Source organism: Octopus bimaculoides, chromosome 20 (genome assembly GCF_046866305.1).
Source record: "Octopus bimaculoides isolate indiv1 chromosome 20, ASM4686630v1, whole genome shotgun sequence".
NCBI lineage: Eukaryota > Metazoa > Mollusca > Cephalopoda > Octopoda > Octopodidae > Octopus > Octopus bimaculoides.
In genome coordinates, this window is record NC_142947.1 from 15903528 (window position 1) to 15918397 (window position 14870).

General features: G+C 36.4%; 1 protein-coding gene across 2 annotated transcripts in view; it reads left to right on the forward strand.

The window, feature by feature from the left end:
- LOC106879097 (G patch domain-containing protein 1) overlaps nucleotides 1–14870 on the forward strand; it is a 30255-nt gene that overhangs the window by 13186 nt on the left and 2199 nt on the right. For both annotated transcript variants that reach the window (XM_089338085.1, XM_089338086.1), the window contains 12 exons: nucleotides 110–162; nucleotides 1327–1542; nucleotides 3475–3616; nucleotides 4577–4816; nucleotides 5925–6314; nucleotides 6457–6635; nucleotides 8237–8364; nucleotides 9427–9530; nucleotides 10708–10883; nucleotides 11904–12129; nucleotides 12591–12761; nucleotides 14109–14224. In XM_089338085.1, the coding sequence (XP_089194211.1) occupies nucleotides 110–162; nucleotides 1327–1542; nucleotides 3475–3616; nucleotides 4577–4816; nucleotides 5925–6314; nucleotides 6457–6635; nucleotides 8237–8364; nucleotides 9427–9530; nucleotides 10708–10883; nucleotides 11904–12129; nucleotides 12591–12761; nucleotides 14109–14224 (2141 nt within the window). The remainder of the gene's footprint in view (nucleotides 1–109; nucleotides 163–1326; nucleotides 1543–3474; nucleotides 3617–4576; nucleotides 4817–5924; nucleotides 6315–6456; nucleotides 6636–8236; nucleotides 8365–9426; nucleotides 9531–10707; nucleotides 10884–11903; nucleotides 12130–12590; nucleotides 12762–14108; nucleotides 14225–14870) is intronic.

Sequence of the window (14870 nt, forward strand, 5' to 3'; positions counted from 1 at the left end):
ATTAAGAAGGGCAACCAGCCATGGAAATCATGCCAAAGCCAACACTGGAGCATGACATTTTCTTTCTTTCTTATGTTATTTTTCTCCTACTTTTTTCTTTCTTTCTTAGGTAATAAGAAGTTATATGGTTGTGCTGCAGCTGCATCTGATTCCGACTCAGAGGTTAGTTGTGAAATTTTTGTTTTCTTTTAATTTAAAAAAAAATATTTATTAAATTAAATTAAAAAAAAGATTTTTTTCTTATAGTAAAAAATCTTCTGTAAATTTATTAGAAATAGGCATAGGAGTGGCTGTGTGGTAAGTAGTTTGCTTACCAACCACATGGTTCCGGGTTCAGTCCCACTGCGTGACACTTTGGGCAACTGTCTTCTACTATAGCCTCGGGCCGACCAAAGCCTTGTGAGTGGATTTGGTAGACAGAAACTGAAAGAAGCCCGTCGTATATATGTATATATATATATATGTATATATATATATATATATATATATATATATATATATATATATATATATATGTATGTGTGTATGTGTTTGTCCCCGCCAACATCGCTTGATAACCGATGATGCTGGTGTGTTTACGTCCCTGTAACTTAGTGGTTCGGCAAGAAGACACCGATAGAATAAGTACTAGGCTTCCAAAGAATAAGTCCTGGGGGTCGATGTGCTTGAGTAAAGGCGGTGCTCCAGCATGGCCACAGTCGAAAGACTGAAGCAAGTAAAAAAAAAGAAAAAAAAAGATAAATATATTCATATAGTGTTATTTGTACCAGGAAGGAAGGATAAAAGCCACAACCTCCCTTCTTTAGTCATCCATATTTTTTTTTAACCTACCTTAGTATCTTTGCTTGTGTATATTTATATATGCTTATTATTATAGGCATAAGCATGGCTGCGTGTATTTAAGAAGCTTGCTTGCCCAACCATATAGTCTTGAGTTCAGTCCCACTACACAGCATCTTTGGTAAATGTCTTCTGGGCCAACCAAAGCCCTGTCCGTGTATTTGGTAGATGGAAACTGAAAGAAGTCCATTGTATATATATAGTTATGTGTAACAGTGTGTGAGCACCTGTACGTGTGTCGTCATCATCATCATCATCATTTAACATCTGTTTTCCATGCTGGCATGGGTTGGACAGTTTGACAGGAGCTAGTCAGCTGAAGAGCTGTGTGGGCTCCATGTCTGTGAAAAATGATAAATAATGATGATAGTGATGGTGATGGTGGTGGTGATGATAATGATGAAGTAGTAGTAGTAGTGGTGGTAGTAGCTAAGTATGAATTATTTTGAATGATTTTGTTTCTGAAGCATTTTTCTTTATCTTAAGATTTCAGACGACAACTCCTTACAGCATGTGGAATTTGCACCAAAGGATATGTGTCGAATATCGTTTCGTGTCAAAGACAATCTCCATGGCCTTGGTTACAGTGGCATCAATATCATGGCAGCCCTTCCTTCTACGCATGTTTCGCTATTCTCAGAGCCTTCCAAATACAACAACATTACTGGTATCAAGAGAAACAAGAGAGGCATCAAAGGAATCGTAAGTGTTGACTTAGGTACAGATTTCATGGCTTAGTTTTATGCCTTATGTGTTAATCGCAGTTCATAAAATATTTGTAATTTATACAGAATATTCATAGTTCAGTTGTTGCTTAGCCTTGGGTAAGTTCTGATTGATCAAACCAATGAATTAAAGTATTTCAAGCATAATCATCCCATGATCTTGTATAGCAGACACTGTTTTGTCTATGGTCCTATAATCTTCCTTTGTTTAAGATAGTAGGATGTGATCTAATGGAGATGTGGCTGTTGTTTCTTGCAGGCTAAGTGACTGTACAGTTCCTTGTAATATTTCAGTTGCAAAACAGAACCCCAACTATATTATGGAATTCTATATTCCTGAAAATCTTGCTATAACTTGGAAATCTGTAAAAACAGAACACACACACACACACACACACACACACACACAAAGTCATTTATAAGGGCAAATAGTAGCGTGTGGGTTAATAAATCACTTTGAATATATAAATTGATAAATTTGAAGGCTGTCTGTGGGACTTGAACCCACTTCTCCTGTAAATATAGTAGACGTTCTACCAGTGAACCAAAGCAATCCCTTGAATTTTAGAAGCTTTGTTCTTACAAGTGAGAATTGTATGTTGTTTATATCAAGAATTTAGAAACTTTGAGAGAACGTGAAATAATTAATTTATAATGGTGTAATTCAAAGCACACAGAGCTATAAGTAATAACATTTAAACATTATTTATAGCTTTATGCACTTCATGTTCCACCATTATAAATGAATTATTTCACATTCTTTGGAAGTTTCTGAATTCTTTTGATGTTAGCAATATGTGTGTGTGTGTGTGTGTGTGCGTGTTTGAATATATATATATATATATATATATATATATTTAATTAAATGTATTTATTCTATCCTAATAAATAATAATTCTGATAGAATAAATGGGTTAATAGAAACCAAGGTAGCAAAGATCACGAAATAACTGTGGTGTAATTCCTGTTGGTGAGGCAGAAACTCCTTGATATTTTGGGTATTTGAGTATATTTAAAAATTTAAGGAATGGAGAAAACGCATGTTATAACTGCATACTTTATTCCGACATATGTTTCGAAGAATTACAATTTATGCGATCCATAGGAATCGGTGATGTTAAAAATGTAAACTTCTCCTCAGGGAAATGCATGGGAATCATCTTAAACATAAGACATTATGACCGAGTATGATAACTATAGTTGGATAATGTTATGACGTGATTCATTTGAAAAAACCGTTAGAGATTTGGACGCTACCAGATAGTAGGATGGACAACACATACATACAAATATATATCCATACATACACACATAGTTATATACACATATACACACATATATATACGCACACATACACGTAAATTTACACATATACACACATACCTACCTATACACAAATATACATAAATGCATATTCATCCCCATATATACATAAATACAAATATACACACACATATACATACACATATACATGCATCTACGCCTATAACCAAACAAATACATACGCATATACATATATATACATGTATACATATATATATACGTATACACACACATGCACATACATACATACATACAAGCATACAAATACATATATATATAAAAAACCCATATGAATTTATATACATATACCTATACAAGCCTACACACACATACACATATATATACACACACACACATATATATATATATACACACACAAAACCTAATCACACATATATATACATATGCATTCATACATATATATACACACATATATACATACATACATATACTTATATACTTACACATATACACACGTATACTTACAAACATACATACATACATCTACACATATATATATATATATATATATCATGTTTAATCTTCACAATATCTGAGAATATTGTTTTCCACCTGTTTGCCCTAGGCGTTTGGAGTAGGTGCTATGGAGGAAGATGATGAAGATATCTATGCAGCTGACAGTTTATCTAAGTATGATCAGTCGATTGGGTTTGCTGATGAAGAAGATGATCTACATGGATGGACGGCACCAGGTAGAAACAAACCAGGTAAAAGCAGAAACAAAATTAATTCACAGCTTAGAAAATACCATATTTGAAGGCATATAAGATGAACTTTTATTTTCCAAACATGTCTCAAAAAAAATCATTCCAGGTCCTATATGCCAAGCTGAGCCTATATGCTTTAACCTTTAGCATTCAGATTATTTTCTTAAATGCAATACTTATTTATTCATATTGCTTGAATTAATCATGCACTATCTCATAACTTTGAGATTTTGATGATGGATTTTTCTTTTATTCTTTTATTCTTTCACTTGTTTCAGTCAGTTGATTGCGGCCATGCTGGAACACCACCTTGAAAGGATCCAGTAAAACAAATCAACCCCAGGACTTATCTTTTTTTTTTTAGCCTAGTACTTATAGTATCGGTCTCTTTTGCCGAACTGCTTGGCAACACAAGTTGTCAAGTGGTAATGGGGGAGTCAAACATGGACACACACACACACACACATACACACAATGGGCTTTTTCCAGTTTCCATCTACCAAATCTGCTCACATGGCTTTAGTTGGCCCAAGGTTATATTAGAAGTCACTTACCCAAGGTGCTATGCAGTGAACAATCTTTTCTTAGTGGTCAGACCATATGGGGTCTACATCTAGCATATTGGATGTCCACTTAGTGGTCATCCCCCTTATATGTATGTAATATAATTTTTCTGAATCTTCAGATTTTTTCAATATGCTAGGCCACTTGTTTAAATTGATATAAATTAAATTAATATTCAATTTTTTACCCTTATTATTTAAATTTATAATTTATATATATATATATATATATATTTATATATATATCTTTACTCTTTTACTCTTTTCAGTCATTTGACTGTGGCCATATGACTGACATAAGTAAGAAGAGAAAAGAAAAGACAAGAGATAATTATTTCTTGTATTTTCTATTGATTATTGACTATTTACAACATTTTTTATTGATTCTCTTTTTCAGGGCCTGCTCCTCCAATGAATTATGTTGGTAAGATATTGGAAGGTTTCATTCTGTCATCAAAACCTTTAACTCTGAAAGTTGCTTATCCACCACCACAAATCCCTAAGGGCTACCGGCCATATCATACATTTGAAAAGCTACCTTTAGATATTCAACAATCATCTGAAACACTGAAACCTCAAAACAGCATACTGAATGCTCTCAGTCGCAGTATCATCATTGGAGAGACAAAAACTACAGGTCAGTCGATTAACTGAAGCTTTGATGGATTTTTGCTTTGTCGTGATTGTCTTAACCCTTTAGCATTTAACCGGCCATATCCGACCCAAATATGCCTCTTGTTTTAAGTTCAAACTGACCAGGTCTAGCCACTCACACCTACCCTACAATGTCATCCTAAAATTAAACAATAAATTCATCAAAATCTCAAAGCTATGAGACAATACATGACTAATTCAAAACAGTAAGGATAAATAGGCTCAACATTTGGCAGAGTAATTTGAATACTAAAGGGTAGAATGAAGCATGAGTAGAAAATGAGATCTTAATTTAGCAATTATTTCATGGTTTTTAGCCATTTGACTGTGGTCATATTGGGGCATAACATTATATTGATCTTAATGCCTTTCTTATTGACTGGTACATATTCTTATCACCATCACCATCATTATCATTATCATCATTCAATGTCTGTTGTCTATGCTGGCGTCAGGTTGGACGGTTTGACCAGGGCTGGCAAACTGGAAGACTGGACTAGACTCCAGTCTGATTTGGCATGGGTTCTACAAATGGATGCCCTACCTAGCGCCAACCACTCCAAGAGTGTAATGAGTGCTTTTATGTGCTACCAGCATGGATGCCATTTGTGTGACACCAATATCCTGCCACAACTGCGATTTTACTTGGCTTGATGGGTCTTCTTCTCAAGCATGGCATAATGCCAAAGGTCTCGGTCATTCATCATTGCGTCTGTGAGGCCTGGCACTCAAAAAGTGCTTTTCACATGCCACCTTGCCTTCGTGAGGCCCAGCGCTTGACTCAAAAGGATGAAAAGCAAAGTGAACTTGGGTAAGATTTGAAATAAATAATTTTTATCTACCAAATTCATGCACAAGGCGTAGTTGGTCTGAGGTTATAGTGGAAAGTTCTTGCTCAAGGTGCTATGCAGTGGGACTGAACCCAAAACTATATAGTTCAAAGTGAGCTTCTTAACTACACAGCCACACCTGAGCCTATGATTAATTTTTTTGTAATATCTTAATTAAAATATATTTAATCTATTACATTTTGATGAAAATTATGTTTAATCCAATTAGTTATTTTATGTTTGTTTCTTTTCTACTTTCAGGAAGTGTTTTTGATCTAATCAGTAAAAGTAGCTTAAAGAACTTACCAAAATTTGACAGCAGTAAAATATCGGAGAGTAGTGATGAGAAAACTAAATGTTCTAATGATAATAATAATAATGATTATAATAACCAAAGCGAGTCAGACACACAAACACCATCCAGTAGTCACAGAGAAGAAACAGAGAAAACTGAAAAGGATTCCACTATTGCTGCTGAAAGTTCATCTCAGACCAATCAAGCTTTAGGAATGAAACCATTTAAGATCCAGTCATTTCAGCCATTGCAAACATCCTCTGCACTACAATCAGATTTCCAACCATTCTTGCAAGACCCTTCAAAACAAGAACGATACAACAAGTACTTACTGTTGTTGAAACATGGTAAAGTTGGTAAGTTGGTTAGTCATATGCTTAGTAAAAAGAAATTTGATAAAAGAGTCATTAGAAATATAAATCTCAAATTTTATTTTTTATTTCGTCTACTGATTACTACTTTATCTAACGTCTTATATAACTTCTTTATTATTACTAGATCCATACAGCCTTGTCTGTGACTCTACCATGACAGAATGGGAGCAGGAAATTGAGAAAGAAGAATTCTCGGAAGCAGCAAAACTATTCAAACCTCTAGCTGCTGCTATGGCATCTCGGTTCACCAAAGCCAAGTTCCATGATGATGCAGATTCTGTAGAACTTCCTGAAGATGTCACTGTAAGTTTTATCTTTTCTCACAAACGCTTAGGCCCTGATGATTTACCAAGTCAGGAATACCAGAATTACATTCCAAAGACTCTTTTAAGTTTAATTATAAGTCTTTGTTACTTTTTTCCTCACTTTTTTCTGTTTGTTCTTTTATTGCTTGTTTAGGGGTGTAGCCAGCCCACTTATGCGTACCTTTCCTTCATTGGACACTAAACTCTGCTTGCGAAGACTTTTTGAGGCAAGTCAAATCGAAATCGAACTAAATTTGACGACTGGCACCCATGCCAACATCGTCTCCTTCACTGGACACGAAACTCAGCTTGCGAAGACTTATTGGGGCAAGTGAAAGCAAAATCGGGATGGCACCTGTGCCCAGCGTCGCCTTTCTGGCACTTGTGCCCGTGATATGTGTAAGGATTTTCGAGCGAGATCGTTGCCAGTGCCCCTGGACTGGCTCTTGTGCGGGTGGCACATAAAAGCACTCACTACACTCTCTGAGTGGTTGGTGTTAGGAAGGGCATCCAGCTGTAGAAACTCTGCCAAATCAGATTGGAGCCTGGTGTAGCCATCTGGTTTCACCAGTCCTCAGTCAAATCGTCCAACCCATGATGATGATGATGATGATGATGATTCAACTCTGTATCAATCCAAATTTTGATGTATTTACTTTGTGTTTAACCATTGGGGTAATGAGGACCATCTTAACTATCCTGGGGCTGGCATTGAGCTTTGTAGGTATACTGGGGACTGATCAGACTGAGCCATGGCTGGAAGATTCTTTGGCAGTGTGATAGGGAAAGGTGAGGGGAGTTGGGGAGTTGATGACACTTGCTTTTCTGGCTTACCTGCATTGCTCAGCTGCAGCAATCCTGTTGGTTTTGCAGGTTTGCATGCCCTTTACAGACAGCTGATCACCACTAACCTTTGCCCTGAATTATCTGCCTCCATGTGCCATGACTGATGCTGAAGACCTTGAGAAAGGCTTTTAACCCTTTAGCATTTAAACTCGGTCTGGGAATTCAACCCATGATCTTGCAATTGTGAGTGCATCACCCTAACCACTAAGCCATGTACCTTCACAATATTTATATATATATATATATATATATATATATATTGTGGTGCTCCAGTATGATCACAGCTTTAAAGCTGAAACATTATAAAATAATATATACACAAACACACACACACACACGTATATATATATATATATATATATATATATATATATATATATATATATATATATATATATATATATAAGCATGTGACATTGTTTAATTTGTGCTACTTTTTTTAAGACAGTAGAGTTTGATTAGAAGAGGATTTGGTTGCTATATATAGCATCTTGTAAGTGGTGTTGTTTTGCTCCAGGTTAGCCATGACCATCCCATCTTTTTTTCCAAGCAGACTGAACCCAAGGCTTCATTATCTATGTCTTTCATTATTACGGCAGATTGTGATTTGAGGGGGATATAGCTGCTACTTCTTGCAGGTTGAGTAATATTTGGTGGTCCCTTGTTGACACTGTGCACGTTATGAGTTTATGTAAAGCTGTGTTTATGCCCTGACAGATCAACCATGTTTTTTTCTGGTTTTAATTATTGCAGGCCAAAAAGAAAGATTTGTCAAATGCAGCAGAAATGAAACTGTATGGAAAATTAACACGGGAAATATTTGATTGGCACCCTGACAAATTGTTGTGTCGACGGTTCAATGTTCCTGACCCCCACCCAGGGTATGTGACCTACCTTTGTTCTCAATGTATAACTTGTTGTATGGCCCGAAGGCAATTCTGATCAAGCAGACCTATAGCATACAGTTAGTTGGTTGAACGAATTAAGTGTGACCCACAACTCTTATTTTTCTCCAGTTATGCCTAGCCTCTACCTAGCTTAAGACTACACTGCACTCTCCAATATGCACTGATGAGTCATATGGAGTGGACTGTTACAATGTGGACATACTGCTCTCTCCCCAGTGTCCAGTGTATTTCTGTATACCCACAAATTCTCATTGTTTTCATGAAGTAGATTCAACTTGAATTGCTGTTCCTCTATCCTCCTTGACACAATGTTTTGGGTCAGTGAGGCTATTGACTTGTAACTAGTATTTCAGTGTTGAATGCAGGGACAGCACTGCTATCTCACAACACACTTTCTTGCTGTAAAGATCCTCTATTTATTATGATGCTTTGTGCTTTCCTTCATCATCATCATCGTCATAAATTATGATGGTATTACTCTGTTGTTGCCACTATCTTCATTATACATTTATTCAGCAGAATTATGGTTTGACTATTTGAGCCTGTAACACTGGTTTACCGGTGGATGGCTTATTTTTCTCTATACCATAGCACCACTCTATACTATAGCACCAGTGGGGTGCCAGGTATGTGGTAAAATAAGGTTCAGGAGGTCAGGGCTCAAAGGGTTAAGCACCCCATATAAACCCACATAACTTCTTTGTATGTTTGGAATTTTTGGAAAATTTTAGGGCGATTTAATTGTCATTTTTAGCACAACTCCTGGTCATCTGATACCTTTCTTGTTTCATTTCACTCTCACATGTATTGATGTTTTCCAATATTTTTCTCCCCGTAAACACATTTAATGGAATGATGATGCACCCAAGTGTGGTCCATTGCTAGGATTTAAGCAAAAAATTTGGACGCTCCATATTTTAAACACTGATTTAAAAAAAAAATTCGATGAGTGAAATTTTTTGGATTTATGTTTTCAAGTAAAACAATTTTCTCGCATGGCTGGACACGCTTACACAGAAGTTTGGTATATTTTAGGTCTGGTATTATTGGTGTACCAAGATCAAGACATGACAAATATTCCATTTTTGATTTTCTTGCACCACCGCCGGTAACAGAAGAGAAAAACAAATGTCAGCAAGGTACTGTAATGTGGTCTTTTTTATTTGTATTAAGTCCAACTTTGATTTTATTTATTGTTGTCATTTTTGCTTGCAGTGTTGAGTTTAGTTTGATGTTAGTACTCTACCTGGAAAGAGGTAGAATTTATTTCAATTTCAAAAATGATAAACAAAAGTTGTAGAAGAAGAATAGAACTAGAAAAAAAAAGCCATGAAACTGCTGCTGCTTACTAACTACATCATCATCATCATTTAACGTCCATTTTCTATGCTGGCATGGGTTAGGCAGTTTGATTGGAAGTGGTAAGCCGGAGAGCTGCACCAGGTACCAGTCTGTTTTGGCTTGGTTTCTACAGCTGGATGCCCTTCCTAATGCCACCACTTCATAAAGTATACTGGGTGCCTTTAATGTGTCACTGGTATGGGTGCCTTTAATGTATCACCAGCATGGGTGCCTTTAACATATCACTGGCACAGGTGCCTTCTATGTGTCACCAGCACCAGCCATGACTATGATTTCACTTAGTTTGACATGTCTTCTCAAGCACAGTGAATTACTAACAGTTTCAACATCTGAAGATCATATTTCACCATCTCATCCCACATCTTCCTGGGTCTCTCCCTTCCACAGAGAAAAATATTTTTCATTTTTATTCAAATAACATTGGAAAAGAATAAAATAAATGGGGCAGGAGGTGGTGGGGATGAACAAATTAATGACAACCCAATATGGTTAAATTGGTTGAAACAAAGTTCTATCATGGCTAAGGTGCATGAAATACTTGTTAGTCATATATATATATATATATGGCATTAGGAAGGGCATCCAGCTGTAGAAACTCTGCCAGATCAGATTGGAGTCTGGTTCACCAGTCCTCAGTCAAATTGTCCAACCCATGCTAGCATGGAAAGCGGACATTAAACGATGATGATGATGATGATATAAATATATATATATATATTCCTGCTAAGCCAATTTAGCCTCTTTTATGAGTGTATATGTATGTGTGTGTGCGTGTGTACTCTTGTTTAGATATATGATGTTTGTAAATGAGCATCGTTATCATGCATGTCAAGATCATATGTCCCCTTTGAAGCTTTTTTCTTTCTTTTTTTTTCTACTTCATTATTTGGGGATTTGTTTTTTCTTCTTGAATCCTCTGTATTTTTGCTTTCAATGCTGATCCATCATTATCAGCTGATCCTCTGAAGAGCAGTGACAACGCGGCAAAGAATACCAGTGATAAAACAACAACCCCTGCACCTGAAAAACCTTCCATTTTCAGTCACCTAATGGCTGAGAAGCCAGCCTCTACACCTTCCAGCTCTGATAGTCCCGACAAAGAACCAGTGATAACATCAACTCCTCAACCAGTAAGTAAAAAAATTAGTATTCCACCCTTTCAGTCGGGGACTGAATTTGATCTGAAATTTAAGTCTTTATGCTTACTTTAGAAATCATTACTATTATTATTATTATTATTATTATTATTAATATTATTATTATTATTATTATTATTATTATTAAGAAGGTACCAAGCTGGCAGAATTGTTAGCATGCTTGACAAAATGCTTAGTGATATTTTGCCTGTTGCTACATTCTGAGTTCAAATTCTGTTGCGGTCGACTTTACCTTTCATCATTTCAGGGTCAATAAAATAAGTACCAGACAGTACTTTGTGCAATATGTGTGCAGTTCCAAGTAATGCCGATTTTTGCAATACACCTAGATTGTAGGTTATTTCTTAAGTTTCCTGATGTTTTTCTAGGTTGGGTGGTATTGAACCCAATGTTCCGATGACAATAGGGACAACCTTTATGCTTGACTCTCGTAGCTGCCACATCTTAGCGATCTCAATTCTCAGGTCTCCGTATTCATCAATCTTTTCTCTTTCTTTCATGATAATATGTTGATCTCCTGGTGCTGCCTCATCAGTTATTAGGCACTCTTGTTTTGTCCCTCCTAAAGCTTACTAACACCTTGTCTGTCTGGAAGTCAAAGTCCCAGAGGATTTTTCCCTCCCCCTTTTTGTCCATTACCTTTTCTGATGTATGTTTCATAGATTTTCAACCTGGTTGAAAATCTCTCAACCAGGTTTCTATCTTTATCCTTATTCCATCTTTGTTACGAGGTCAATTTTGTCTTTAATCATTTAAAGGGCAGAGAATTTTGGTGGTTTACAAATGAACTTGAATTGTGTTCAGAGTTGAAGGAAAATTTCTTTGCAGTGAATTATATTGTATTTTGATTTATGAATTTACACATAATATGGCTTATGTTGACTTGTGAAGTGAAGCTGATGTGGGACACAAATATTTTAAACTGCCCCAATAAATACTTTTGTTTTATTGGATTTGTTATTTATAGAAGCCTTCTGGTTTCTTTCATTTCAGACTGTAGAAGAGGGAGAGAGGCCACCTATGGATCTCTTTAAAGCTATATTTGCTGACTCATCCTCAGATAGTGAAGAAGAGGAAGAAGAAGAGAAGCCTGAGAGAAAGACAGAAGAGCACAAAGAGGAAGAAAAGAAGAAAAAGGAAGGAGTGAATGAAAATGAAAAAAATAGGGCAAAAGAAACAGAGTCCAAAGAGAAAGAATTGAAGCCAACATTACCACCAGGTAAATCAGTCTGTATTAAATGTGAATATCAAATTTGCATTTATGTATCTGAGTTTTGTGTGTATATATATATATATATATACTCACGCACACATATCTTTTATTAGTCATTAGACTGTGGCCATGCTGGGGTACCACATTGAAGAATTTTTAGTTGAATGAGTTGAACTCAGTACTTAATATTTTGCTAAGCCTGGTACTTATTCCATCGGTCTGTTTTGCCAAACTGCTAAGTTATAGGTATGTAAGCCTGCCAACACCAGTTGTCAAGCAGTGGTGGGGACAAACAAACATAAAAACACAAACGCACCAAGTTCCAATGTCTGTTTTAGGTAAGACATGTACTTTGTAACCATGGGACCTCAGCTTCAGTCAGACTACATGGTACCTAAGCCAAGTACCTTCTACTTTGTCATATGATGTTGGAGTCACAAAAACCTGGTTTCTTTCCTCTATTTTAGAAACTTTTCAAGCGCTAAATCTTGAAAGGAAAAAAGAAAATGCTGAAAGCATAAAAGAAAAGATCTCACCATCTCACAGTTCTAAAGACAGTGATTCTACAGAAAATGAGGCAGCCTCAGTTGAAGTTTATGGTCCAGCTCTTCCACCAAAGTTTACAACAAAATCTCCAAGTAAGTCATATTTATTGTTTACATTTAGATGTATAGTTATTTTTACTGCAAATATGCATTGTTGTGTGTGTGTGTGTGTGTGTGTGTGTGTTGTAGTACTGTTACTTCGTGACCTAATCCTGCACATTCCTATGTTGATAATATCATCTTTCAGATTTTGGTAACCTTTCATGTACACGCAATCAGATACAGATGCATGTTGGCCAATTAACACAGTCGTTAGAGTGTCGGATACATTGCTCTGTGGTAATTGCTCTCGCTCTCTGAAATCAATTTTGCCTTTTATTCTTTCAATGCCAATAAATAAAACACCAGTCCTTTACTGAAATCGATTTTTTTCCCTTTCTCTCACTCTTTCAATTTGTCCTCCGTGTTCTTTTGTAGAAGAAATCAGTTGTAGTCAGGTCTGAATCTGGACAGAGTTGGGCTTTTCTCAGGCCTACAAATGTCCAAGACAAACCGTATATCATGGCAGTGCCCTTATGACTCCATCAAGGAATTGAGAGCCCAAAGCAAGTCAACCTTAGTGGAATTTGAACACAAAACAAAGACATGAGATGCTGCTAAGCATGTCGCCCGGTGTGCTAACGATTTTGCCAGCTTGCCACCTTAATAATAATAATAATAATAATAATAATAATCCTTTCTACTATAGGCACAAGGCCTGAGATATGGAGGGAGGGGACTAGTCGATTACATCAACCTCAGTGTTTCACTGGTACTTAATTTATTGACCCCAAGAGGACGAAAGGCAAAGTTGGCCTCAGCGGAATTTGAACTCAGAACACAGCGACAGGTGAAATACCGCTAAGCATTTTGTCCAGCATGCTAACGGTTCTGCCAGCTCGCCACCTTTATATCATGGCAGCACCCTCATGACTCTATCAAGGACTTCTGAGCTCAAAGCAAGTCAACCTTAATAAAATTTGAACTGAAAAACATAGACAGATGAAATGTTGCTAAGCATTTTGCCCGGTGTGATTATGATTTTGCCAACTTGCTGCCTTATGAAAATAATAATCCTTTCTACTATGGGCACAAGGCCTGAAATTTTGGGAATTAGTTGATTACATTGGTCCCAGTACATGACTGGTACTTATTCTAACAACTCCAAAAGGATGAAAGGCAAAGTCGACTATTGCAGAAGTTGAATGTGAAGATGGATAAGATGCTGCAACGCATTCTGTTTTGCCAAGCAGGCTAACGATTCTGCCAGCTTAATAATAATTATAATATAATAATACCAACAACTCACACAAATTAGGAATTATTTTTCTCAATGGTGATATATAACTGGTGATTCTGTGGATCATCTCAGATTTATAAATCTTTTTTTTTTTTTTTTAGGTTCATCTAATAAGCAACTGGATCCATTGGACAAGAAACTTCTTGGGTTCCTGAAGAAATCTTCATCAAAAAAGCACAGACACAAAAGTAAGCACACATCAAAGAAGTCAGAAAAGGTATGTGCAGTATTACACTTTATTTCATGTAACCCTTAATATTTCAGGTAAGCTTTGAAGTCATTTCAACCATTTCGTTGTCATATTTCTGTTGGAAAACATTTTGCTAGTTTTAATTAAGTTTTTTGCTTGTTTCAGTCATTAAACTGCGGCCATGCTGGGGCACCACTTTGGTGAATTTTTAGTTGAATGCATCAACCTTATTTTTCTTTTTTAAAGCTTGGTACTGATTCTGTTGGTTTCTTTTGCTGAACCACTAAGTTACGGGGGCATAAATACATCAGCACTGGTTGTCAAGCAGTGGTGGGGGGGACAAACACTGATACAAAGACAGGTAGACACACACAAATATGTGTGTGTATGTATATAGCTCATCATATATATATATATGATGAGCTTCTTTCAGTTTCCATCTATCAAATCCACTCACAAGGTTTTGGTTGGCCTGAGGTTGTAGTAGAAGACACTTGCCCAAGGTGCCATGCAGTGAGACTGGACCTAGAACCATGTGGATGGAAGCAAGCTTCTTACTACAGCCATGCTTATGCCTAGGTTACTTTTAAAAAGGAAGTTTCTATCATAGAACCAAGGGTCGTCGTAGGTAGGTTGGTATCAAAAAGGTTAATACCTTGTGTAATATAAACAT